Raw genomic sequence first — 26,298 nt, 5'->3', positions numbered from 1 at the left:
TGAGAAAGGTGTAAAAACGAATGCAGTTGTGTATCAAAATACAGTCCTAACGAACCTTGTGGAACCTGTTTCTCATACCATGTTCAATAACAGGCACTGGGTATTCCAACAAGATTCGGCGCCAACTCATAGAGCGAAGAGCACACAAGACTGGCTGGCGGCGCGTGAAATCGACTTCATCCGGCACGAAGACTGGCCCTCCTCCAGTCCAGATTTGAATCCGTTAGATTACAAGATATGGCAACACTTGGAGGAAAAGGCGTGCTCAAAGCCTCATCCCAATTTGGAGTCACTCAAGACATCCTTGATTAAGGCAGCCGCCGATATTGTCATGGACCTCGTTCGTGCTGCGATAGACGACTGGCCGCGCAGAGTGAAGGCCTGTATTCAAAATCACGGAGGTCATTTTGAATAAACTTTAGTGTCATAAGAATCTATGTTTTGTTAAGTTCATTTTGGTATATGAATGGTTACATAATGAATAAACTTGTTTCAATTATTTTACATTAAACATGTGACAGAATTTATGACCTGACTAGGTATATAGATTTTCAGAGTTATCTAGAAAATTACTTTACAATCTGTTAAGCTGCTATTTTTTAAAAACCATTAAATTAAAAGCAAATGTTTGCTATCATTGTATGAAATGCAGTTGAGAGTGAAACAGAGCGTTAATACTCATTGCAAAAGTATTTGAAATGTCGGAAACGCTCGTTACAGTCTGCTGCTCCCCGTGGTCGGGACTTCAAATAAAACGAAATGAAATCGCACCCATGATGCCACCACTTATAACTACGCAACTAATACTATAGACAGCCTTTACAGGTATTTAAGTAGCCGCCACTATAAAAAGGTTGCTGATGAAACACATCGAAACATTAAAATATTTCTAGTTGTATTGACATTACAGTGCACATGTATAAATTTTATTACTAATGCTCTGTGTTTGCCGACCGCCCGAAATTATAATTATATTATAATCGTTGCAATCTGAAAAATCAGATTTATTTTATGTCGCAGCTTTGTTTTATTATTGATATTTTGAAGAAAAAAACGGCGTTTATTTACTGAAAAAAACATAAATAACACTAATTCGTTCGTTAATGGCGCTACTAAAAACGGGAAAAAGGAAACTGGTTGACAATCAGAGAAAATCATTGTGAGGAAAAAACAGTTTTGTTTTTGTCTATATATTAGTACTTTGGTAGTATAGTTTGGATGTAAACTGAAATGAGAATCGATGACATGCTTTGTTTTATTTCATTAATTGTACAATATTTTTATAATATAGTGCTAATTCTTGGTTAAACCTACATTATTTTATTCATTATACTGTTTTAAAGCTGTGACAAAAGTTTGTGTCCATATTGTACATGTTTTGCACCTTTATCTAAGTAAAGCATACTGGTTTATTTAAAAAAGATGTTCAGAAAAATATTTCACGTATTTCGGCCATTCCGACAATATTGGACAACGCGACTTTTCCGATCTAGATTTAAACAAGTTCTGTTAAATCGGTTTAACTTGAGCCGTTTGAATGCCGAACTCGTTTAGAGTTGGATGTTGTTGAACAATAAAGCTTTGTATGTATTTAGTTCCAAAGATCGTAGGGAGAGAGCAACGTGCCTTTGTAATTAAGCGTGGTTGTGTTCTATTAGACAGGGGTCATTAAAGCCTATGTGGATTAGCCTTCCACCATCGGTACGTATCCTTCGCTGTGTTAGTCCGCTTGCTTTTACGTTTGTTTGACATAGACTTTAATGCAACATTTGAATTGATTCAGTTATAATTTAAAATCAATTGTAGTTTGTAAGATATCGTAGTCTAATATTTTCTGGTGATATATTGATATATTATTATCTGGTGTTATCAAGCCCCCGTTGGTCAAAGTGTCAAGCGTTTCGGCTTTAAAATTTATACTGTTGTCAATAAAGTTGAAATTTTGTCTACATGTTTCTGGGCTAATGGTGACGTCGACTTTGTGATGTGCTCTCTGATGCAACAAGAAATGGACGGGTGAATAAGTTCGTTCACATATTTAGTGCAATAAAAAGAACTAAAGTGTAGTTTAGATGATATTCGTTTAATTCCAACGACATACCTCTTCATTTCAAAAGCTCTGTTGGTAGTTATCGCGTTTTGCGATAGCTCCCTAGAATTAAAGACGCGGTAATTGCTAATGCCTAATTTGCTCAGTCGAGGTAATTGACCGACAAAATTAGTGATAATGATAAGCTTTCCAATCTCGTTTTGACAACAGCTCTCCACATAGTTAAGCATAGCTTAGATAGATAGATGGTTTTGTACATACTAATATACTTTATATTGATGGTAGATATAGGTAAGCTTCAGGTAGCCAACTAATGAGAAAAGAGACTGGGGCCCGACGACATTTGAAACTTTTTAATATTGTAAAGCTTCTAGACAGACTCTACTTATGATTCAATCATTGTATTTACTATCTTATTATTGTGATTTAAGCGTTACAATGTAAATCCAACCAGATACTTAGTTTACCTTTGGCTCAGGCTCCACATATTATTATAATAATATCGTTTGGTCTTTATTCTAATTTTATCATCACCTTAGATCTCCGACGGCGCGTAAAATGAAGTTTAGAAACTTGAAATTAGTTGGGGTCATAATCTCACATCCCACATTATATGAGCGACTAGGCAAACTCAAACTACAAACTCCTGTAGATAAGTTTGCTTGGCTATTTTCGGATCAGCGAGATATTGATAACATGAAGAAATTCGTCATATTAACCTATAATTTTAGTGTTATGTAGTGAAGAAAATTTTGAAGTACAGAGAGTTTTTTTCTTGTTTTTCGAAATACCTTCTAATTTGAATGAAAGTAATATTCAGAAATATTTTTTTTCGAAAACATTCAATATACTCGTAGCAGACCATCAAATTCTAACATAACGTAGATATGCGGCCAAGTTTAGATTTAATATATTTTATTGCGATTGCGACAGACGAAATTACAATCTTACTTGAGGTATTAGGCTGGAGTCGCCATTATAGTGCGTAGTAGCTGTCTTCACCATTAAAACGAAAATTAATGTCTACTTCGCCGTACCTATTACGTTAGTACCCAAGCTCATAATACGCTTCTCTCCATCACTAATTACAATTATGTAAATTATATACACCATGTTTTTTGACAGGTTTTACTTTTTTTTGTACGATGTAATTACTTTTACGTTGTACTAAAAAAGATTGGCGGACCAGAGTTTTTGAGTCCTGAAAAAGGAATCGTAGTTAAGGGGTGTATGTTTTTTTTTATTGAGACAGACACCGCTTCCAATTAGACGGGAATAAGAAAAAAAATATAGATTGCCGACATTTGGGGTTTCATGTAAGTAGATCTAAATTAGATTTTCGCTATTTTTTTAGTAAAACGTTTTTCTGAGATAAGCTAAGATCAAGCTAATCTTGACCATGTCAGAAATGAATTACCTGCACTATTCATTCAGACGTGGACTGAAATATTCATATCAAATGAGACCAGGTCCGAGTATCGCATGTTTTCATCGCGTTCTGAATAACAAAGTAGCACAAAATGATTCAAAACAAAACGATAGAACGACCGTCCAATAGTTTACTACGACAAATAAATCTTTGTATCATGATGAAGCAAAACAATCCTTTTTGACAATTGAGTTTCTGTTCCCCAAAAACTAATTTACCTTCTATTGTTCCTCCATATTTACGAAGTTATTACATTACATTTGCCTTGAACAGATATTAAATTGCCTTCTTGAGAGGAGCGACCCTTCTTATAAGATTTGCAGGAGCACATGGGTATAACAAGATCCTATTATTTGTAAGCAATTATAGTTCAATTTATATTGTTGTCGTATTTACTCCGTCCACATAAATAGAATTTTTATGTAGCCTTAAATGACGAACAATTAAGAAATTTTCGAAACACGTTTGTAAACTCTAGTTTCATTGGTTATGAAGTAGAAAAATCTCTTTAGGGTGAAGCTGAAATAGCCTCTCAAGGCTATCAGTATAGGTAGGGGAAAAAAAAAAAGTTAATATACGGACACAGGAGACAGTTTATAGATTTAAGACAATGTATGACAATAATTTAAAGGCTTTCCGTAAATATCTAACAATTGTTGTTTATTATGTAAGCACTTGCCTAACGAAGACTGTGATAAATAAGTAATGAATAGTGATTAAACACGGACACGACATGTACTTAAATATACGGCATTTGTACTTTAGAAAAATCTCTCTTAAGTTATGAAACAGATATAAACCTCGCATATTCGTCGTAATTGTGAAATAGTCTGTTTCGGTACTTAACATGATTTGGTTAAGGGAACGGTACCCATGTGGATGCGGTTTCATTAATGCGCATTGTTTATTGACGCAATTAATTAAAAGTCGACACAACCATGATTTTCAAAGCTCCATCCAAAATTTATTTTAACGAAATTAGATTTTGTTTTTTTTTTTTCTAATATTTTTTATTGCATAGATGATTTGACTATACTCTCAATCACCGGTACAAATGTAAAGTATGTACATATGTACACGTATATAAACGTTTGAATTATAATCAGTGAGTTTACTACAGTTAAACTGAAATATTCGTAATGCCACGTTTAATGATACAAATCTTAATATTTATGGTACTCTTGGTTGAATACTCTCCAAAACGAGTTATGGTTTATCACGTAGTTTGCGCACACAAGTATGTTCGAAAAAAAAAAAAAAAAAAGTTTCATTTAAGCAGTAATCAGAATGAATAATTCGGCGATCTCAGTAAGAGATGGCTACTGATAATTGAAAATTCACCGACGCAAGTAAGGACTTAGCGGGAACAGATGAGTCAAACCGACGACAAGATAATCCTGGAAGATCGACATTATCTTTGATATTGATATTACAGCTATCATTGTTCTGTTTTTGGTACATAAAAGTAATTTATTTCACTTCCTTTCATGTTACTTTATTATAAAACGATTTATTGAAAATAAACCGTTCAAAATACTTGTATTTTACATATCTGGAACTTTGCATTCCATAAATTATCAGCGAAGATAGCAGACGAGCTCAGGGTCCACTTCCATTATGCAATATCAGTACGCCTTATCACAAAAGCTTTACCAATGGAGATATTGCTATCGTGTTTAAACCATAATTAAAATAGACTAACCCTGTTCTCACATATAAGCTTTCATTATTTTTTTTGTTAAGCGTCTGATCCTTTGTTCCACTTTCGTAAAGCAAGTATTGTATTCTATGTAAGTGAGATACAATTGAATGCGTTCTTTGTTTTATATTAAATTTAAATGTATTTAAAGGCGTTGGAGAATTTGCTCATGGTTCGCCTGATCTCAACCACTCCGGTAACCACTTACCGAAGTCCACAGACATCACAATGGGAGTCCTCGTACCACCAGCTGAGACATGACTTGAAATTCTCACGGATCGTTTGGAACTTCTGGGTCTGCGGAGGGACTTCGGTTCCCTCTGTATTTTGTACCGTATGTTCCATGGAGAGTGCTCTGAGGAATTGTTTGAGATGATACCCTCATCTCGTTTTTACCAGCGCACCGCCCGCCACCGAAGTAGAGTTCATCCATACTACCTGGAGCCACTGCGGTCACCCACAGCGTGTTTCCAGAGATCATTTTGCCACGTAACATCCAGCTTTGGAATGAGCTCCCCTCCAAAGAGTTTCCAGAGCGTTTTGATATGTCCTTCTTTAAACGAGGCTTGTGAAGAGTATTAAGCGACAGGCAGCGGCCTGGCTCTGCCCCTGGCATTGCTAAAGTCCATAGGTTACAGTAACCACTCACCATCAGGTGGATCGTATGCTCGTCTGCTTACAAGGGCAATAAAAAAAACCAATAAATTCTTATTTTGACGGGTTTTTTTTCAGAGAAAAAAATTAAGTTAAATTGACGATTGAACTAATTTTAACACATTGTGACTTTCGGGTAATTGAAGCTTTGCAGTTTGCTAATGATGTTAATTTATAATTAATGTGAAAAGCAAACAGCCTCCACGTTTGGGTGTGCGATGGCGCGGCATCACTGCACCTCGCTGCGTCAAAGAGGAAACTTCACTAATTAGCAAATAAACTAGATTGATCTTACGTTCTCCAAAAAAATCCCTAATTGAAGTGAACTCTCTTCTAACACATTAAAGTTACTCTTTGTTACAGAAGAACACTTGATAATTGGTCGCGACGTTTTCTAAAGAGAATATTAGGCAATTAAATGGTACAACGTTCTTGATTTATTAACGTGTTAATCTAATTATTATTTTGTGTTATTTAGTTAATAATTAATTTGTGTGCTGCCGGTCATGACATATGGCGCTGAAACGTGGACATTAACCGTAGGTTTGGTCCGTAAGCTCAAAGTCGCTCAGCGTGCTATGGAAAGGTGTATGCTCGGAGTTTCTTTGATGGATCGAGTCAGAAATGATGAAATTCGTCAAAGAACCAAAGTAACCGACATAGTCCTAAAGGTTAGCAAGCTGAAGTGGCAATGGGCCGGACATACGTGTCGCAGAACCGATGGCCGATGGAGCAGACGTGTTCTGGACTGGAGACCGCGTACCGGTAAACACAGCGTTGGGCGTCCCCCTGCCCGTTGGACCGATGACTTGCGGCGATATGCTGGGAGAGATTGGATGCGGAGGGCGGAGGATCGTTCATTGTGGCGGACTATGGGAGAGGCCTACATCCAGCAGTGGAGAGATACAGGCTGATGATGATGATGAATCTAATTATTTGTAACGAATTATATTATAAAACAACAATAAAGAAGAATCAAGGAGACGCGAAACAAATAAATTCTCCAATTTGAAAGGAAACCCTTCAGTTAAATGACTGGAATAATAAAATAGTTAAAGGCTTCGATAAAAAAAAGATTGTGAATATTCACAAATTACACTTCAGTGAACTACTGATACTGCGCAGGTACGGAATTCATAGTTAATACGTTCTAAAGCCGTTTTTGGTGACTGACAAAGGCCTTTGATAAATTACAGTTACATTGTAGGAAAAACGTACTGTGTTGGGTGCGGTATCGTTTTTTGATTCGGAATACTTTGGAAGTTTGTCAAAAAACTCCGTCTACATTCCATATTGAACAGATTCGGAATTCAGGTACAAAGTTATCATGAAGTTGAATAGTCAGTACTGTAATAATATAAATTCTAAGGTTTACGAATATGATAATGATTTTAGAGCTCGATAAGATTTTGATTTAAACACGTATGTATGTAGTGAGTGCCGATTTTTTTTTAAATCTCAATAATATGTGTGGCCATTGATAGAATATACTGAATTTCAATTATTTTTATACTGTGCGGGCTACTTCAAATTAACAAATTACAAAATATATTTTTTTTGTGTTATAGGCCATGGGGAAGAAATAAGGATGAATTAATAGAGTACTTTTTTAACTTACCTTAAAAAATGAAACCATAAAATACAAAGTCTTCAAATTGGAAAGCGCCCGGCGAAACGTCAAAATGTGATGCAATTAACGATGTTTCAAAGCCGTTCTAGTTAGGTGGGTACTTATAAGTTTTTTTAATCGGATCCTTTGTTGAGGGGTTGATAAACAATTCCTAATTTGAACTCTTCGGTCTCATAAATATTGGATTTGTTATATTTTCTGAGTTAAGAAAGACAGCCCATTTACTGTCAAAATTGAAATTATTTATATAAAGAGTTTTCTAAAATTTACATTAACATCAAATTTAACAGATAGTGAATAATCTTTCATCTTTTATCAATTCCAATAGGCACATTCATAGTGGCACATTCTAATTACAAACAATACAAAACTTTCTAACATGATTCCATAGTCCTAAAAGCTATAATTTGTAAAATAACGTTTGACATTTATTTAAACTAAATCTGTAAGATATTTGTAACTGTATTTAGAATTTATAAAAACTTCAATCTTGACATGACGTTTTTCAATGATGTGAAAAATAAATATTTGTATTCACAGCAGGCACGAGTTTCGTACATCAAAGGACCTTAATTCTCTGTGGCTGATGAAGAGTAATAGAAAAAAATTACACCAACAGAAATGTTTGTTGTAGGTACGTGTATAGCTGTGTAGGTTATTTAAATGAAACTGATTTACATGAATACAATTGTACCTACAATATACTCTGCTATTCTATCTTGCTTCTCGGAGAGCGGGTGTATTTGACATGGGATTTATGATTTTAATAAAATACAGTCTCGAGGCGATGGAGCTCATGAGTATTAAGTAGGGCGTGATATATATTCTTTCATTTCAATATTGTGATTAGAAAAACAATATTACAAGTAGGAAGTTCGGTTTTGAAAATTTTCGTTTTAAATACGCTTTTATTAGCTTCAGACGTATGTATGTTAGTAAATGGTGTTTCAGAATGTTTTTTGTTTTTGAATTGACTACTCGATACTGCCATATGATCCGGACTTTTTTGGCTACAGAAATGCAAAACCAGTATAGCTACAACTGCAACACCTTTTTCCAGCAAGATGGAGCCACTTCTCATGTTACAAATGACTCATTAGCTGCTCTTCAAGATTTATTCCCTGGAAGAGTGATAAGTCGCCGAGGAGACATCAATTGGCCACCGAGGAGCCCTGATTTGAACCCTGCTGGTTTTTTCCTGTGGGGCTACCTAAAAAGTAAAGTTTACAATCCATTGCCACCCAACCTGAATGTTTTGAAGCAAAGAATCACGGAAGAAATCAACTCTTATTTCTAGAACGATGCTCCAGCGAGTGATTGAAAATTTTAGCTCCAGGTTAAATGAGTGTAAACAAGTGAATAGTGCGCATTTGCAAACGGTTTTTCATAAATAAACTTCAAAAACTGCTCTTTAATTTAACAATAAATAAAACGAGTGTTAATAAATATTGTTGTTTTTTATCTAACATCGAAAAACGAAAAACATTCTGAGACACTGGTGAGATACTGGTGGTAGGACCTATTGTGAGTCCGCACGGGTAGGTACCACCGCCCTGCCTATTTCTGCCGTGAAGCAGTAATGCGTTTCGGTTTGAAGGGTGGGGTAGCCGTTGTAACTATACTGAGACCTTAGAACTTATATCTCAAGGTGGGTGGCGCATTTACGTTGTAGATGTCTATGGGCTCCAGTAACCACTTAACACCAGGTGGGCTGTGAGCTCGTCCACCTATCTAAGCAATAAAAAAAAAAAAAAAAAAAACACCCGTTATGTTAGTAAGTAACGGAATCTTTGAACATGATTTTGATCCCCTTCAAAACGTTGGATTAACTCGAAATTTGGTATACTTATTAAGGACCGACGATAATACAATATTACAAAAATATTTAAAAAAATATATAAAAAAAATTGAAATTCAAGTAAAAAATGAAAAATAAATAATAGTTTAAAAAAACTAACAAAATACGCTTTTATAGAAAGTCCAACTAAAAAATAGAAAAAATTTAACAAAATAAATTTTGTTAAATTTGAATAGTGTAAGAAAAAATGATTTTATTGTAAAAAAAGCGTGGGGTCAACCTGGGGTGCATGGTATCAGTAGTTATAAATATTTTATGAACAGATATGAGTAGAATCGGAGGTGTGAAAGATACTCGCCATTGACATTGATGCCCAGCTTACTCCAGTCCAGAGTCTTGAAGACATCCTCGAGAGCAGCAGTGAACAGCTTCGGCGATATAACGTCACCCTGTCGCACTCCTCTGTGAAGCTCAATCGGGTTTGTCTGCTGGTTTTGGATCTGGACTGTCATTTTGGCGGCTTTATATAAACTCTTCAACACCTCAACGTACCGATAATCGACTAGGCATCGCTGTAAGGATTCCAGAACAGCCCAAGTTTCGACGGAGTCGAAGGCTTTTTCGTAGTCCACAAACGCGAGACACAGAGGACGATTGTATTCTTCAGTCTTCTGAACAACCTGTCTTAGCGTGTGGATGTGGTCTACCGTACTGTAGCCTTTGCGAAACCCAGCCTGCTCCGGAGGTTGGAACTCGTCAAGTCTAGAGGCCAAGCGATTTGTAAGGACTCTCGAGAACAGCTTATAAATATGGCTAAGAAGTGAAATAGGCCTGTAGTTCTTGAGCAGAGCACGGTCTCCCTTCTTAAAGAAAAGAATAACAGTACCCTTGCTCCAGGCTTCCGGTGTAGTCGTTTTTTGGATGACGGTGTTGAACGTTGTGCATAATTGGTTGAGAACTGGTGTACCACTTGCTTTCAACAGTTCTGTACTGATTCCGTCATCCCCTGTAGCTCTGTTATTTCTAAGCTGTTCCAAAGCAGCCCTTATCTCCTCTATACTGACGTCGGGTATGTCTTCCGTATAGTGGCGGACTAAAGGGGCTCGGTGATCATTCTCTGGGCGGGCAAAGGGTTTGGGAGCATGTGAGGCATAGAGACTACGGTAGTAGTTCTCCACTTCAGTGAGGACTTCTGATCTTGAGTTAACAACTCTTCCATCGGCAGTTTTGAGCTTCGTCAGATGGCTTCGGCCTAGCTGTTGCTGCCGTATAAACACTTTGGTGCCTTTGTTTTGTTCTATTGCCTCTTTAATCTTTGTTGTGTTGAATTGGCGAAGGTCACGCCTAATCAGCTTTCTGATTTTAGTGTTTATAGTTTTTCCATCTGACGGAGCAGCATCTGCAGTTTCCCTTCGCTGTTTCATCAATAGCAGGGTCTCGTTGGAGAGTTTAGTGTCTTGGCCTTTTCTGCTATGCTGAAAGTATTTATTGCCCACTTCTCTTAGAATTTTCACCATTTCGTTGGTACGCTTATCCACATCGCAGTCAGTTTCCAAAACGTCAAACCTGTTTTTGACTTCTAATTGGAAGTTTTCTGGGGGCTCCGAGATTTGTTGCCTAGTTGGTCGCAAGCCAGACTTTACCATACGCGATCTTTCCAGCTTAATGTCGATATTTAGGGTGCCGCGTACCAGCCGGTGATCGCTGCCAGTCTTAACCCTATTGATCACGGTGACATCCCTAAATATGTGCCGCTTATTCGCTAAAATGAAGTCTATTTCATTTCTAGTCTTCCCGTCTGGGCTTTGCCAGGTCCATTTTCTGTGGAGTCCTTTCTTGAAGAACGAATTCATCAAGAAAAGCCCCCGCATCTCAAGAAAATTTACCAGCATTTGCCCTCGGGAATTCCTAGAGCCAACACCGTGGGGTCCCAATACAGGCTCTCCACATTCTTGTATTCCTACTTTCGCGTTGAAATCCCCCGTCACTACGGTATAATGGGTCTTAGTGGTGCGTTCGATGGCTTTTACGATATCATCGTAAAAGACCGCGCAAACTTCATCAGAGTATGTGGGTGTGGGAGCGTATGCTTGCACAACTTTTAATGAGTATCTACTGTTTAGTTTTACTACAAGATACGCAACCCGCGCCGACACACTACTGACTTCCGTAATGTTGTTGACAAGGGATTTGTGGACAAGGAAACCAACGCCGCCCTGCGAGAGCTGTTCTCCTTCTCGATAGAAGAGCATATTCCCTGAAGCTAGGGTTTCGCAACCCTTTCCCTCTCTTCGGGTTTCCGATAGGCCAATAATATGCCAATTTATTGCGCTCAATTCTGTCTCCAGCTCTTCGAGATGTTCAGTTTTCAGCAATGTCCGTGTATTATACGCGCCAAGGTACAGTCGTTTATGCGGATTTGCGGACGATATCGTTATAATGGCAGAGTCGCTGGAGGATCTCAGCTGTATGCTAGGTGAGCTCAATGCCGCGTCACGACGTGTTGGCCTGGGAATGAATCTGGACAAAACTAAGGTCATGTTCAACGACCATATCATTCCTGGACCGGTAATAGTCGAATCTGCGGTACTCGAAGTTGTGTCTGAATACACCTATCTAGGCCAAATTATTCAGCTGGGCAGGGCCAACTTTGAGAAGGAAGCTGATAGGCGCATACAGTTGGGCTGGGCTGCGTATGGAAAACTCCGTCACATCTTGAACTCAGCAATCCCGCAATGCTTAAAGACAAAAGTTTTTAACGCTTGTGTGCTGCCGGTCATGACATATGGCGCTGAAACGTGGACATTAACCGTAGGTTTGGTCCATAAGCTCAAAGTCGCTCAGCGTGCTATGGAAAGATGTATGCTCGGAGTTTCTTTGATGGATCGAGTCAGAAATGATGAAATTCGTCAAAGAACTAAAGTAACCGACATAGTCCTAAAAGTTAGCAAGCTGAAGTGGCAATGGGCCGGACATACGTGTCGCAGAACCGATGGCCGATGGAGCAGACGTGTTCTGGACTGGAGACCGCGTACCGGTAAACGCAGCGTTGGGCGTCCCCCTGCCCGTTGGACCGATGACTTGCGGCGATATGCTGGGAGAGATTGGATGCGGAAGGCGGAGGATCGTTCATTGTGGCGGACTATGGGAGAGGCCTACATCCAGCAGTGGAGAGATACAGGCTGATGATGATGATGATGAGTAGAAGGGTTATTTTGATAATATCCTGAAAAGCACCCCACGCTTTTTTACAAGAAAATCATTTTTTCTCATACTACTTTTAATTCAAATTTATTAAAATTTATTTTATATTTTTTTAGTTGGATTTTCTATAAAAGCGTACTTTGTTACTTTTTTTAAACTATTATTTATTTTATTATTAGTTTGTTCAAAACAGAGCCGTTTCCTGCAAAAATACTATTAAATGAGTTGTGCTTTCGATTTCGTATGAGCAAGTATTTATCAATCAAATGATCTTGCCAATCAAAATAACGTGTTGACACTTTTAATAGTAGGTGTTAGTTGAGATTAAAATTAAGTGCTAAGTGCTTGAGCGAATCCGAGAAAGCGTCAGTTGGTTTTAAATGCACTGTGGGTAATTATAATTAAATATATCAAGAGATTGCGAGATGAAGTATAAGGAAAGACTGTGGACAATGGTCGTTCATCAGTTTCTTTGTAAGACGTGGGCTTCAGTTGCGTAGACGGCGGTCACACCACTCAAAGTCTCTATGAAGATGAAGATGATCAAGAGGCAAGAGCGATAGCTCGCTTTTAAACACGCGAGACCACTTAATTTGGGATAAGTTTTACTAACCTCGTGGGCATATACTACCGTTTCGGTTTAAAGAGCCCGTAGGAAACCATCAAAAAAAAATCCCATTATTTTAAGTACACCTTTGAATTCTCTTAAAAAATTAAGACTATAAAAGATAAAAGTAACTTCTACGAGGTGGATTCTAGGAATCTGCTGAAAATCGGATTTTGAATTAAACAAAGAAAAGAAATAGCTCTGTGGGCTTAAAAATATCGAGTCGAATTCTGGCTTCCATTTGTATGAGAGGGAGGTCGGGGCGACGACAATGAAACATTAGACTGTAACGTGTGTCGTTTATTTACAGCGGTGGAGTTAATGTTCTAGAAAAGCCTAATACATGTTATCCTTTTAATCCTGCCTGATAATAAACATGAAAACATCGCGTCAGTTACGTGATATGCGAGGATTACCGGCTTAGGGAGTTCATCAAAGACCACCATGGAGACAGTGCCGCTCGTAAGTACGGATTAAAATATTTTTTATTTTTACAATTTGAATCTCTGTCTTTTCAGGATGTAAAAGTGCTTGAACCAACATTGTAGGAGGGATGAATTCTACTTCCGCGACGTGTTACAAAATAATAGAAAGATAATAGTATTGTCATCTCCAAAAAATATTCAGAATATTGCCTATGAAACGCATAATACAAAGCAAAAAATAGAATTAATGCTGTTCCGTAGTTTAGACACTAGTTGACTTATTCACAAATGATTTATGTTTTTTTTACCATTAAATGTGACAGTTTTCTATTATATACAATAGTTTCATTGAGTTGATGTGTGACCAAGCCTAGGGAATTTTTTTTTATTAGGTATTATTGCACGGAAAAAGGAGCTCGCAGTCCATACGTTGTTAAATTGTCACCAGAGCCCATAGGCATCACGATGTGAATGCCGTCACCCATCTTGAGGCATGAGATCAAAGTTTCAATTGCATTGTGTTACAAACGTCTCACACTTCTAACCGGGCGAATTCTTCGAAGACTAATGATATCTATCCGTGTAGGCTTATGACACGACCAGTAAATACTGGTTGGCGATCAGTGAGTAGTTTTTTTACGAAATATGCGGGAAGACAAGTACTAGTCTAGTACTGTTCCAATAAGGTACAAATCGGCATGTCTCGGAGACAGAAAACAAAACCCAAGCTTAAAATTGTTAGATGTGGTTGAGCCTTTGTTGATATTTCATTATCTGAACGTTGTCTATCCCGACTCTGAAATTACATTATATATTTTTGCATGAATTCTGTAAAATGCGAAAAGGTCGAAAATGTTTTCCATTATAGTCGACCTAATTTTTCTTAATCAAATTTTTAGGTGCCTTCTTTAATTAAAAATTCACTTTAATAATACCTGATAGGTATAATGAGATGGATAACAGTATTTAAGAGCTTTTCGTTTGAAGAATTTAAAAAAGTTCTGTTTGTACATTTTCTTTGTTGGACTATTCAATTATTTTGTATTAATGATTCATTTCGAATATTAATATAAGGTTTTTCGAGGGTTCTATCTCATAAGTCAAACAATTTGATGGGTGCGAGCGATGCAGGCGATCAACAATGCGCAGCGGTCGGCATACAAAGCCCCGCCAAGATAATGGATATTGCTTTCCTTGCGAGTTTCAAAGCAGCCTACTTCGAAACCTCTCATAATCCGCTTACAGCTTCTCGCAAGTACGTTGCTGTACTTTACTGGAAATATTTCCTTGAGAGAACTGCAAATTCGCCCTTCCAGTTATTTACAGAAGTATTGCAATTTTGCCAATTGGAAGGATAACGACATATTTATTATATTCTATAAATCGTATCATTTGAAAAAAATTGGTTTGTATGACCCATGTAAGTAGTTTTCGAAGCTAATTTTATTAATGAAATAGGTTTTGTAAGAGGCTCCGAATGTGTTTGGCAGGTGTCGCAAAGACCACAGTAACTAGAGAGTCGACTCAATTATCCGCAGTGGGCGCCATAAATTTTGTGTCCGCACGCCGACACGGCAATTACTGTCGGCGCTCATCCGCAAAACGATGTTAATAGCCCTCTGATTCCTACATTTATCTCGGTTACACTGTATCTTTTTATTATTTCCATTGAATCATGTACTTCCGACGTAATCTGGACTATAGCAACGACTTTCGATGTTCGTCTAGATTTCCATCGTGACAAAACTGGCAAGATAAAGATACTTAAAATATTAAATTACGAAATACATTTGCTGTAACCTGCAAAATATTTTAAGTTTAACTAATTGTATACCAAACTAAGAAGTTCTAAATATTAATCGAAGCCGTGGTTAAATGAGCTAAAATATTCATAGTTTGTGAAGCATAAGAAGTTCCAAAACTGGTATTCTATAGATAAAAAAACGACATGAAAGACCGATCTGTATCGATCCATTCGGACCAATATAAAAAGTAATATGGCTTGAATACAGTGGGATCAAAAATTGCGGTTTCTATAGCGGAAAGGCGAAAGTTTCGCAGTCTGCGAGGGTAGTACTCATTCGTTTCATCTCGAGGGACGTGATACAACGGGTGAACCGTCTGCTCCCATCATTGCCACCAATATGCCTTTATTTATCCAACATTGTTATGATATTTCCTGACCCGATGCTCTGATAACTTTCGATACAGCTTTCTTAGTTTATTTCCGTGGAAAACGAAAAGTTATTTCACTAGACCAATTTCATTCTGAGAAACGTGTTACTGGAAAAAAGTAAAACTGTATTATCGTCTATTAGCCACTTCTTTTCCTAGAATCTAAATGTCAACAATAATTTTATTGACATGCAATTTAATACGACAGTAAATTGAGATAAACAAATTACCTTTTACTGAAAAATTCCCCGAATAATTAATTAAATTATTATTATTTTCAAGTTTGTAATCGAAATTGATTCAAAAAACGAAAACAATGTTTTCATTGGTTTCGGTGACTGTTTATGAAAATGTCATCATAAATGACAAATATTTTTGCGGTAGGCAGCGGCTTGGCTCTGCCCCTGGCATTGCTGAAGTCCATGGGCGACGGTAACCACTCACCATCAGGTGGGCCGTATGCTTGTCTGCCTACAAAGGCAATAAAAAAAAAAATTAGTTGATTTTAATATGACAACCATTGGAGGCCTTCGTAGAATAATCAAATTTATTTGTGATTGTACCTGTTTTTTGTTGATGATAGCTATTGATTTTGTTTACTGCATGTATTTAATTTTGATCTTATTGGAAAATTATACACTTTTTTAAACTTTTAACATTTTGTTTGGTCTTCGCACATTTATTCGGTCAATTAAAGTTTGATAGAAACTGAAGGATCGTGCTTCTTAATACAAGGTTCCGAAGCACTCGTAACCTAAGTGATGAATTAATTACGACTATGACTTTTTTTAATTACCTCCAAATCAACTAGGAAATTATGTTATATTGTAAGAATGTAATGCAACGACCTCTTACGATAATGTAAATAATAGAACTTACATTTACGTATGTAAATTCTTCGATGTATTTTTTATTGTATAGATGGGTGGACGTGCTCACAGCCCACCTGGTGTAAAGTGGTTATAGACATAACATAAATGCCGTCACCCACCTTGAGACATGAGTTCTAAGGTCTCAGTATAGTTACAACGGCTGCGCTACCCTTCAAACCGAAACGCATTACTACTTCACGTCTGAAATAGACAAGGCGGTGGTACCTACCCGTGCAGATTCACAAGAGGTCCTGCCACCAGAATCCCAATGCGTGATACAAATAGGCAGCGGTACATAGGCAGCGACTTGTCTCTGCTCCTGGCATTGCTCAAGTCCATGGGCGACGGTAACCACTCACCATCAGGTGGACCGTATGCTCGTCTGCCTACAAGGGCAATAAAAAATAAATAAATAAATAGTACTTGTTCCTAATTTAGTTAATCGTCATGTTACCATGTTAGGTAGGACGGATTACTGGTGCCACGTAGGCCATTCCAGCTATGGCAGCCGTAGACATTTAGATTCTAATTGCAGCGAGGCAACAAAAGGATGGCCCATTATCTCAACAAAGGTTGTCTTTTGATGCGTTAAATTTAATAATTCGTCTTCTTTGTTAATGTGTAAAAAGTTGAATGTTCGTCTTCGTTAAATGTAGAGAATATTACTTGAACTTTTAACAAAACTTGCTATAATGAGACCTCTGGAAGGCAAATTTGTATTCATTCAACCTGCACGGTTTTGAAATTTTATAACCGAGTAGTTAGTTAAAATAATTTTTTGTCATACCGTATACTAATATATTTTCATTTGTATGATTTATTTCATAGAATTATTTAATTCATGTTTTTATTTACTTTTTGCATAGATGCGTGAACGAGTTCCCGGCCTAAAATCAGAGTCTATAGATATTACATCATGAATGTTCACTTCACAATGTCTATACACCTTAAGTAATGAGGTCGAAGTCTTAAATGGACTGTATAATGGGTGTCTAGATAGATAGCTAGCCGCTTGGGGTTACACCTTTTTTTTTAACGCTTGGGAATTTGTTTACGTATTCCCGGTCGAGAGGGGTAACAGACCGAGTTATGTTGGACTCCGGCGCCTCCAAAGAAGAAGAGGGAGAAGATGAAGACCAAAGTCCTCCTCTTCTCCCAATTCTTACCGGGAGACTACGCCTTGAGAAAGGCGCGCGAGGCGCTGCGCGGCGTCAACCATGCAGGACCCGCCCCGCAAAACCGACTACCGACTAAGCCCCATCGAGCTCCGCCACTCCGACTCCACGAAACCTACGGTACCGCACTGTGCGCGCCGAAGTTTCGCCGTCACCGGTACCCGTCCTGAGTCCTGACCATAGGACTGGATTCCATCCCCGGGAAGATCCCGCAGGACGTCGTCTCAGGAGACACACCATGAGCGGCGCACAGGAGCCACCTTGCGCTGCCTCACCACGGAATTGGGGTTACACCCTACCGAATTTCTTTATAGTTTGGCATGCTAGCTGGCCAGATAATCTCATTGTCCACCTGGCATTATGTGATAACTTTTAAATAGTTTGATTTGCTGTACGAGTTTAATACATATAATGTAGTCTATCCAATTTGGTGTTAGTACGAGTGAAATTGAATCCAGAAGATCTTACATGATAAGACTCTAACCAGATTTTAATTTAAATATGCTGATATTCCACCATGGCTCCAAAAGGACCCCTGATTTGTTTACCTTAAGATGTTCTAACAAAAAAAAAAACAAGCCTTTCAATCCCGTCGTAACTTTACAATTAATGTCTGCCAACTGAAGGGGGCATCGATGAGCGCGAAGTTTTACTAACACGTTTCGAAATGAAGCGAATAACCCAGCGAGTTCCATGTAGCCAGATAGCGCGTACGTCAGACAAGAATGTCTAAACGAGCGTGGTGAGTAATGGTACAGAAGCTCGAACCATTCGCAGTTGATTAAGCGAGCCTTTGAAGTTGCACGGTTGACGCGATGATTAATAACTGTTTATGACAACCAAAATGGGGCCGAGACGATACAAATACACAAACACAAGTCTCGGGGAAGGTATTCACACGTTTTCTCCATTCGAAAGCTTTGATAACGGAAAATTAATATTCAAACTGAGTTCAGATCACTTGGGGCTGCGTTACATTTTTTCGGTTTCGCGAGGATACGATACAAATTTGCTAAGTTTCAAATCCGCCTTTTTCTAAGTCATTTTTCTAAGTAAATGCTAACGCACCTAACATTTTTCGGTAATAGTTTCCTTCAACAGTTTTTCAGATTAATTTTCTAATTCTTATAATTAGTAAGGGTGAAAGGGTGCATGTTGCAAGACCACAGAGCAAAGTTTCATCATCATGTCTATTTCTACTGAGAAGCAACCATGCTTTATGTTGGTATTCTATTAAATAGGTATTATATTTTGTTCTCCAATTTTGTTTCCCAATAGCAACCTTAATTTAAGATGAATCATGAGCTTATATGACCAACTAAGCTAGTAGAGAAGTGATTAACAATCTTCCCAATTGAATAAGTTTCAAAAATTGATAAACCCAAATAATTATGACAATACGAACATCATAATGATGTATGTACTTCAATGTGAATCTGGCATAATTATTACCTTGAATCGTTAATAGTTGTGGTTTATGTGTGAGCACACGTCGAAATTTTAGCTGTAATTAATTGCATTTGCTTTGTATTATGTACTACAATGTAATAATGTGTGTTGATTATATAAGTTCCCGCGCGTATTTTTTTCTGTGTATTAAAAACTTAACGAATAAGCAACATAATTTTATTAGTAAAGTCTTTGAAATAATAAGTTTATTCATAATTTTCCTAAAGATGTGCTCATAAAACTCATGATATCAACTTTCTTTACATTATTATTTACATTTCATACAGGTGTCCGACACGAAATCAGATATCAGACATGAAATACATGTGACTTCAGGAACAACATTTTTTTTTCAGAAGATAAACTGACATTTTTGTAAGTGAAAGAAACGTCCGAATTGTAAGATAGTGTGGATGTAAGTGTGAACATATTCTTCAATAACAGAGGCCGAGGGGTTTTGAAAGGTCTTGTTGGCGATGCGGATCACGTGCGTATTATTGGCAGCCGGAATCAGAGACTGGCGTCAACGCGCCTAGCTACGCCGCACTAAGCCGCGTATTCCACTTCGAGTAGTTTATTTTGTGCTCTAATATACGCTAGTCATACTATATTAATGTGATGTTTACCGTTTTTTAAACCTTCCTATTCTATCTACGCAGAGGAATGTCTGTTTATCGTTTGAAAGTTTGTCTGTTTGGAAAAAAAAAAGTATTTAGTAGTTCACAATAAATACTACAGTAATAAAGTAAAAGTTGGTACATTAGTATATAAAGTATAGACGATGATGAAGGAAGCTGAGAATTCACAATGAATTTATTACAACGAAAGTCTCAATAAAAGATTATTAAGTTAGTTTACTTTTACGTAGTTGTTTACTTTTGCACCTGTTATTCAATAAATAAAACGAGACATCAGTTAGTAGAGTGCAGTGCTTAACAGTGCATCGACCCGTACATCAACATCGCTGACTCGAACCAGATTAGTAAAGAACGCTGTCTCCTACAAGGGCAGGAACTGGATATAAGTCCTTGCTGGCAAAAGTCCGCAGCAGAAGATCAGCTTCTATTTTAGCGACGAAGACTTTATGTTATTCAATAAATAAAACGAGACATCAGTTAGTAGAGTGCAGTGCTTAACAGTGCATCGACCCGTACATCAACATCGCTGACTCGAACCAGATAAGTAAAGAACGCTGTCTCCTACAAGGGCAGGAACTGGATATAAGCCCTTGCTGATCCGCAGCAGTCCGCAGCAGAAGATCAGCTTCTGTTTTAGCGACGAAGACTTTATGCTGTTTCTCCCAGGCAGAGCAGACTAAGTGCATAGCGTCCGCCGCGTCCCTGTCCACCATGATGGAAGCGACGGTTGGTTCCCTCCCTGAAACGCAGTCCAGGTAGACACTGTCAGGCTGTTACATCAATCGGAATGCGAGACGCTATTGGTCACAGTTCAGTCAGTCCGTTAAAACCCAGAGCCATAGCCATAGCCCATAGGCTTGACAGCCAGTAAATTGAGCGTCGAATCTGCATGATGACACGGCCCGCCGAGACTCAAGTGCCGCGCTTAAAATAATCACACCCAAGTACCCCCATACTTAGTTGCCGCAAGACATAATGACTTACTTCCTTCTTTGCTCATAGTTACACTGTAACTTAACAAAAGTTCTAAGCACTATTAGTGGGAATTGTTTGTGCAAGAATTGCTCTTGAACTAAGCACGATGCTATATTATCGCGTGAACTAACTTGAACTGGATCGTAGACTTTAGCTACCCCGGGGCTCCACACTCGACTCACAAAGACACACGTATAAAAGAGACGTCATTATCGGCTCTTCGATCGTGGATTATTGTGCTTAGTGTATTATTACGAGGCTACGATAACGCAAAGAGCATCTATGAGACCTCGTGTCCTTTTACTAGAAGTAATTTGGAAAATACCATTCAACTAACATTTCCGTTTACTTTAAATACCTAAGATGCGTATTTAAATTGCTGTGGCCTAAAGGATAAGACGCCTAGTGGATTCAAATCTAGCGATGCGACTGTGCCGGTGTTCGAATCCTGCAGCCAGGTACTAATTTTTGTCGTTTAATAAGTACGTACTCTATAAATGTTCACGAATGACTTCCACGGTGAAGAAATAGCATCGTGTATTAAAAATAAAACTCGTAAAAAGTATATGTAAATTGCGTAATTATTTACTTCGTGTTAGTTTGACGGGTGGGGCAGCTATTGTTCTGTAAAAACTAAGAGACCTAGAACTCATGTCTCAAGATGTGTGCCGGCATTATATGAGTCATTTTGTTTAATAGCTTGTTTCCATTTTCTTAGTAGTAACAAAATCCCATTGCTGTGAAATTTTGAGATTTCGTATCAAAAACTACGTTATTACTTCAAAGATACGGAAAAACGTTATCCCCGATCTAATAAATAGTGGTGCTGTCAATACATTAGATTTGACTTTGACTTCGTCCGCGTGGAATAGTTACTTTGGGATAACGCTAAATTTTACCCGCGACTTCATTTATGCAGAAGGAGATAATATTTTTGAATAATATACTGTTAAGGAGTTAAGTTACCAAAATCACCCCTTTTAACGGACTTCAAGAGAGGAGACTATTTATTCCACCACCGTTTTTTTATCTACAAAATCGGTGTCGATTTCTCGAAAATGCTTGAACCGATACTGATAATTCTATTGAAGGCCATTTGATACCTATACAGTATTGTTAGATACCAAATAATAAGAAAAGCGATGTATGTTTTAAAGATTCACCCTTGCTCTCTGTAACTGTAGTGAGTATATAGAAGTGATGAACAGCAACGCTTCAAGCATTATTAATAGGCACAAGTATGAAATCTCAACGTTATATTAATATATTTGTAGGTGAGAATATTTCTTAATTTAAACCATGTTCAGTTAAGAGAAATGTTTACTACAAGCATATTTACAAAACGTCATCACATTGTATTAGTTAAACAAATTGTTTTACATGTAAAACCGACTGAGTCTGCTTCGGGTTAGGGTTGTAGTCCTGAAACGACAGTAATTTAACAGTAATTATTAGCATCGTAACACATTATCGTAGCGGGCTGTATGCGGCTAATAGTCTGTCAGATTATAGCGGCACTAACAAGTGAACCGGGGTCAGGGGTCTGCGAGGATAACTCTCAGCCCGCGATAACAAACTTGGGGAGAGACGCGTCCGTTCTTGTTCTTAGAACAATACTAAAGACCGTTATCCAACAAATGTTCTTTGTTGACTTAATTAACTTTACAAATTGTCGTCTCTTTTATTGATAGCGTTCCGAAAGTTGAGGTCTCTGAATACGTTATACACGGACGAAGTTAAATCAAAAGGAAACTTTTACGCTGATTCCAATGAGGAAAATGATCGAACGGGTAATCAAAGGGATATAATCCGCAACAACAGGTAGGTACGAAGTAGGCAGAATTTAATGTATGAATAATTGAAAACAGAGGTAAAAGGTATGAGCGGGATCGTTATCGCCATCCCGGCGGGAAATGAAGCCGTACCAGATTTTGTTCGACTGGAAAAAAGTTTTCCGTTTACTTTGCACACATTTAGCTAATTCATTTGTATTTTTACCTTTTTTTATTGACGAGTTTATAGAATTGATGGTGGTATAGAAAAAGACACTTAAATTCTCGTTAATCGTGGGTATTGTTAAATATTGATGATCACTTTTACAGCTTTTTCCAGTCTACCTGTTTTTCCAGTTTACCAGTCTCCGTCGTAGCATCAACCAGAATTTCTTACCAGGTCGCTATTCCGGATCCAATAGTAGACGCATCCGCGAAACAGCAACCCCAAGCCGTTAGGTCTCCTTAGGAGGCACACCCGTTATCTGACTGCCGGTGTCCCGCAAGGCTCCGCGCTCTCCTCGTTATTATTTAGTTTGTATATCAATGATATACCCCGGTCTCCGGAGACCTAACTAGCGCTCTTCGCCGATGACACGGCTATCTCCTACGCGTGTAAGAAGATGTCGTTGCTCGGCGACTCCAGATCCAGTAGCCACCATGGGACAGTGGTTCCGGAAGTGGCGAATCGACATCAACCCCACGAAAAGCACAGCGGTGTTCTTCAAAAGGGGTCGTCCTCCGAATACCACTTCGAGCATTCCACTCCCTAATAGGCGCGTTAACACCTCCGCCGTTAGCCCCGTCACTCTCTTTGGCCAGCCCATACCGTGAGCCCCGCAGGTCAAATACCTAGGCGTCACCCTCGACAGAGGGATGACATTCCGTCCCCATATTAAAACGGTACGCGACCGTGCCGCCTTCATATTAGGACGTCTGTACCCTATGCTTTGCAAGCGAAGCAACTGTCCCTCCGTAATAAGGTAACTCTCTACAAAACTCGCATACGCCCCGTCATGACGTATGCAAGCGTAGTGTTCGCTCACGCGGCCCGCACTACCTTGAAGCCCCTTCAGGTTATTCAATCCCGATTCTGCAGGATAGCCGTCGGAGTACCATGGTTCCTGAGGAACGTGGATCTCCACGATGACCTGGAGCTCGACTCTGTCAGTAAGTATCTACAGTCGGCATCATTGCGCCATTTCGAGAAGGCGGCACGACATGAGAACCCTCTTGTCGTGGCCGCTGGAAACTACATACCCGATCCTGTAGACCGCATGGTAAACAGTCGACGTCGCCCAAAGCACGTCATTACGGATCCTCCCGATCCATTAACGGTGCTTTTAGGCACCACAAGCACCGGTCACCGTCCTCGTCGAATCCGTCGCTTGCGACGAAGGGCTCGATGACCGAATTAACCCATAGACACAGCCCACTGAGTTTCTCGCCGGATCTTCTCAGTGGGTCGCGTTTCCGATCCGGTGGTAGATTCTGCGAAACACTACTCTTGCTAGGGTCAGTGTTAGCAACACTCCGGTTTGAGCCCCATGAGCTCACCTACACACGTTAAGGTGAAGCTGAAATAGCCTCTCAAGGCTATCACCATAGGTAGGGGAAAAAAAAGGAGGCACACGGGTAGCTTTTAGCAAATCGCAAAATTTTTGGCTGACCCCGTAGTCGCTTGCGTGTCCTGACGAAGCTGGAAAGGCTTTCAGGCCACGAGTTACTTTTCTATCCTAAAAACGGCTTTGTCTCGGGTTTAGAATTTTTGAAATTTCGCATACCTCACAGTTTTTGTAAATATCTAGCCTTCCGTGCCTTTCGTACCTGGCCTTAATAAAAACAAAATGTGATTTTATTTGCTTTTTGCTCATTGACATGTTTCTGGGTGGCATTCGCATTGTAACTTCTATGAGCTCGAATAACCACTTAACACCGGACGGCCCGTGAACTCGTTCACCTTTATAGGCTTTATAGCCTTGAATAAATCTTGTATATTATGATAAATCTTTACCGACAAACTTAGCTTTATAACATTTGCAATTATACTAGTGTTCATTAAAATGAAAATTTTAATTTATTGCGTTTATATGTGTTATCTATACATGGTTTTTCCTCTTGAGAAATGAAAAACAACTACGCTGGAAAGTGTAAGACAGATTGTAGAGTAATATAGAGGTAATATTGTAATATATGTATATATTACATAGTTTAATTATATTGTAATTACTTGATTTAATTTCAGTTGAAGTTTAAAATAGTTAAAACTATTTGCATAGTCGTAGTAACAAGAGTTGCGTTATGATATTTTGTGTGTTATATTTCTCCAGGGATTATTAGAACATCAAACGAGTCAGTACTTCTGCGAGTTCGAAACAGATAAGGGGCGGTACCGCTCGTAAGAACTTGATTACAAATTAATGTGCGACTAAAAATACTTTCAAAAAATATTTTCATCGCGTCAATCAAAACATGATGTTATGTGAAGCAATTTTATCTATATTATACAAAAGTATACGATGAAATGGAGTGGTTTTTAATTTAATATCAATTTTATATTCATCACATTTTGAAGTCGTCGTGGCCTAAAGGATAAGATGTCCGATGCATTCGTGTCGAGCGATGCACCGATGTTCGAATCTCGCAGGCGGGTACCAATTTTTCTAATAAAATACGTACTTAACAAATGTTCACGATTGACTTCCACGGTGAAGGAATAACTTCGTGCAATAAAAATCAAACCCGCAAAATTATAATTTGCGTAATTACTGGTGGTAGGACCTTTTGTGAGTCCGCACGGGTAGGTACCACCGCCCCGCCTATTTCTGCTGTGAAGCAGTAACGCGTTTCGGTTTGAAGGGTGGGGCAGCCGTTGTGACTATACTGAGACCTTAGAACTATATCTCAAGGTGTGTGGCGCATTTACGTTGTAGATGTCTATGGGCTACAGTAACCACTTAACATCAGGTGGGCTGTGAGCTCGTCCACACATCTAAGCAATAAAAAAAAATATATGTTTCGTTACAAAACAAATATTTCTTACTAAATTATTCTTTCTAAATTACATCATTTTGAACATCAGTATATGCATGATGTATATTAGCTTAAAGAAATCAAACCACACCGAATGTGAAAAGCCATGTTCCCTCTGCCATTTCTATTGTTTTGCGGGGGAGATAAAATGAAGGCGTAACGTTTTATATTTTTGTTTTTAATTCACGTAGCTGAAAGCGAAGTTAAAAAGCAGATAATAACCTTTACGCAGAACACAACAGAGCGAGCAAAAGCTGTAAAATGTGATCTTTTATTGCTCTTTTAATTACATTCTCGGCGTTCATGCCATTTCCTTTATTTTTGCTCATTTCATTTTCATAAAACGATCAGTGTTCTGTATTTTGCTGTAATTTTTTTGGGTTTTAAGTGAATGGAAATTTCTGTAATTATGAATTATAATTGATAAAATTGTACAAAAATCTGTTATCGTTTGAAAAGCAATACAGATTCTACAACAATATAATTCACAATATAATTAATTAATGTTTCTTTCGTTGCTACAGATAAATTAATAACAAAGTTTCTCGTGCTTATCTCGTCTTCGGGAACACAAATATTGACATAATTAATAACAACAGAGCACGTTCGCTCACTACATGGTTTGAATTATAAGAGATTCGCTTAACTCCTATTTCCTACAAAACGAGTTCAGTATATTATGCGCGGATAATTGCATAAGCTTAGGGTAGTAT

At 38.2% G+C, this 26,298-nt stretch overlaps 1 protein-coding gene across 1 annotated transcript; it reads right to left on the bottom strand.

Moving 5' to 3' along the window:
- Positions 1-9,562: 9,562 nt before the first annotated feature.
- On the bottom strand, positions 9,563-11,800 carry LOC149502317 (uncharacterized). The gene is given in 3 exon segments (XM_089729979.1): positions 9,563-10,924; positions 10,926-10,969; positions 10,972-11,800. Coding segments are annotated over 3 exon segments (2,235 nt in total).
- Between the last annotated feature and the right edge of the window lie 14,498 nt (positions 11,801-26,298).

This window comes from Bombyx mandarina, chromosome 09 (assembly GCF_030267445.1).
Source record: "Bombyx mandarina strain Sakado chromosome 09, ASM3026744v2".
In the NCBI taxonomy this organism is placed as follows: domain Eukaryota; kingdom Metazoa; phylum Arthropoda; class Insecta; order Lepidoptera; family Bombycidae; genus Bombyx; species Bombyx mandarina.
Note: the sequence above shows the minus strand (reverse complement) of the source record. Positions and strands in the feature narration are given on the sequence as shown.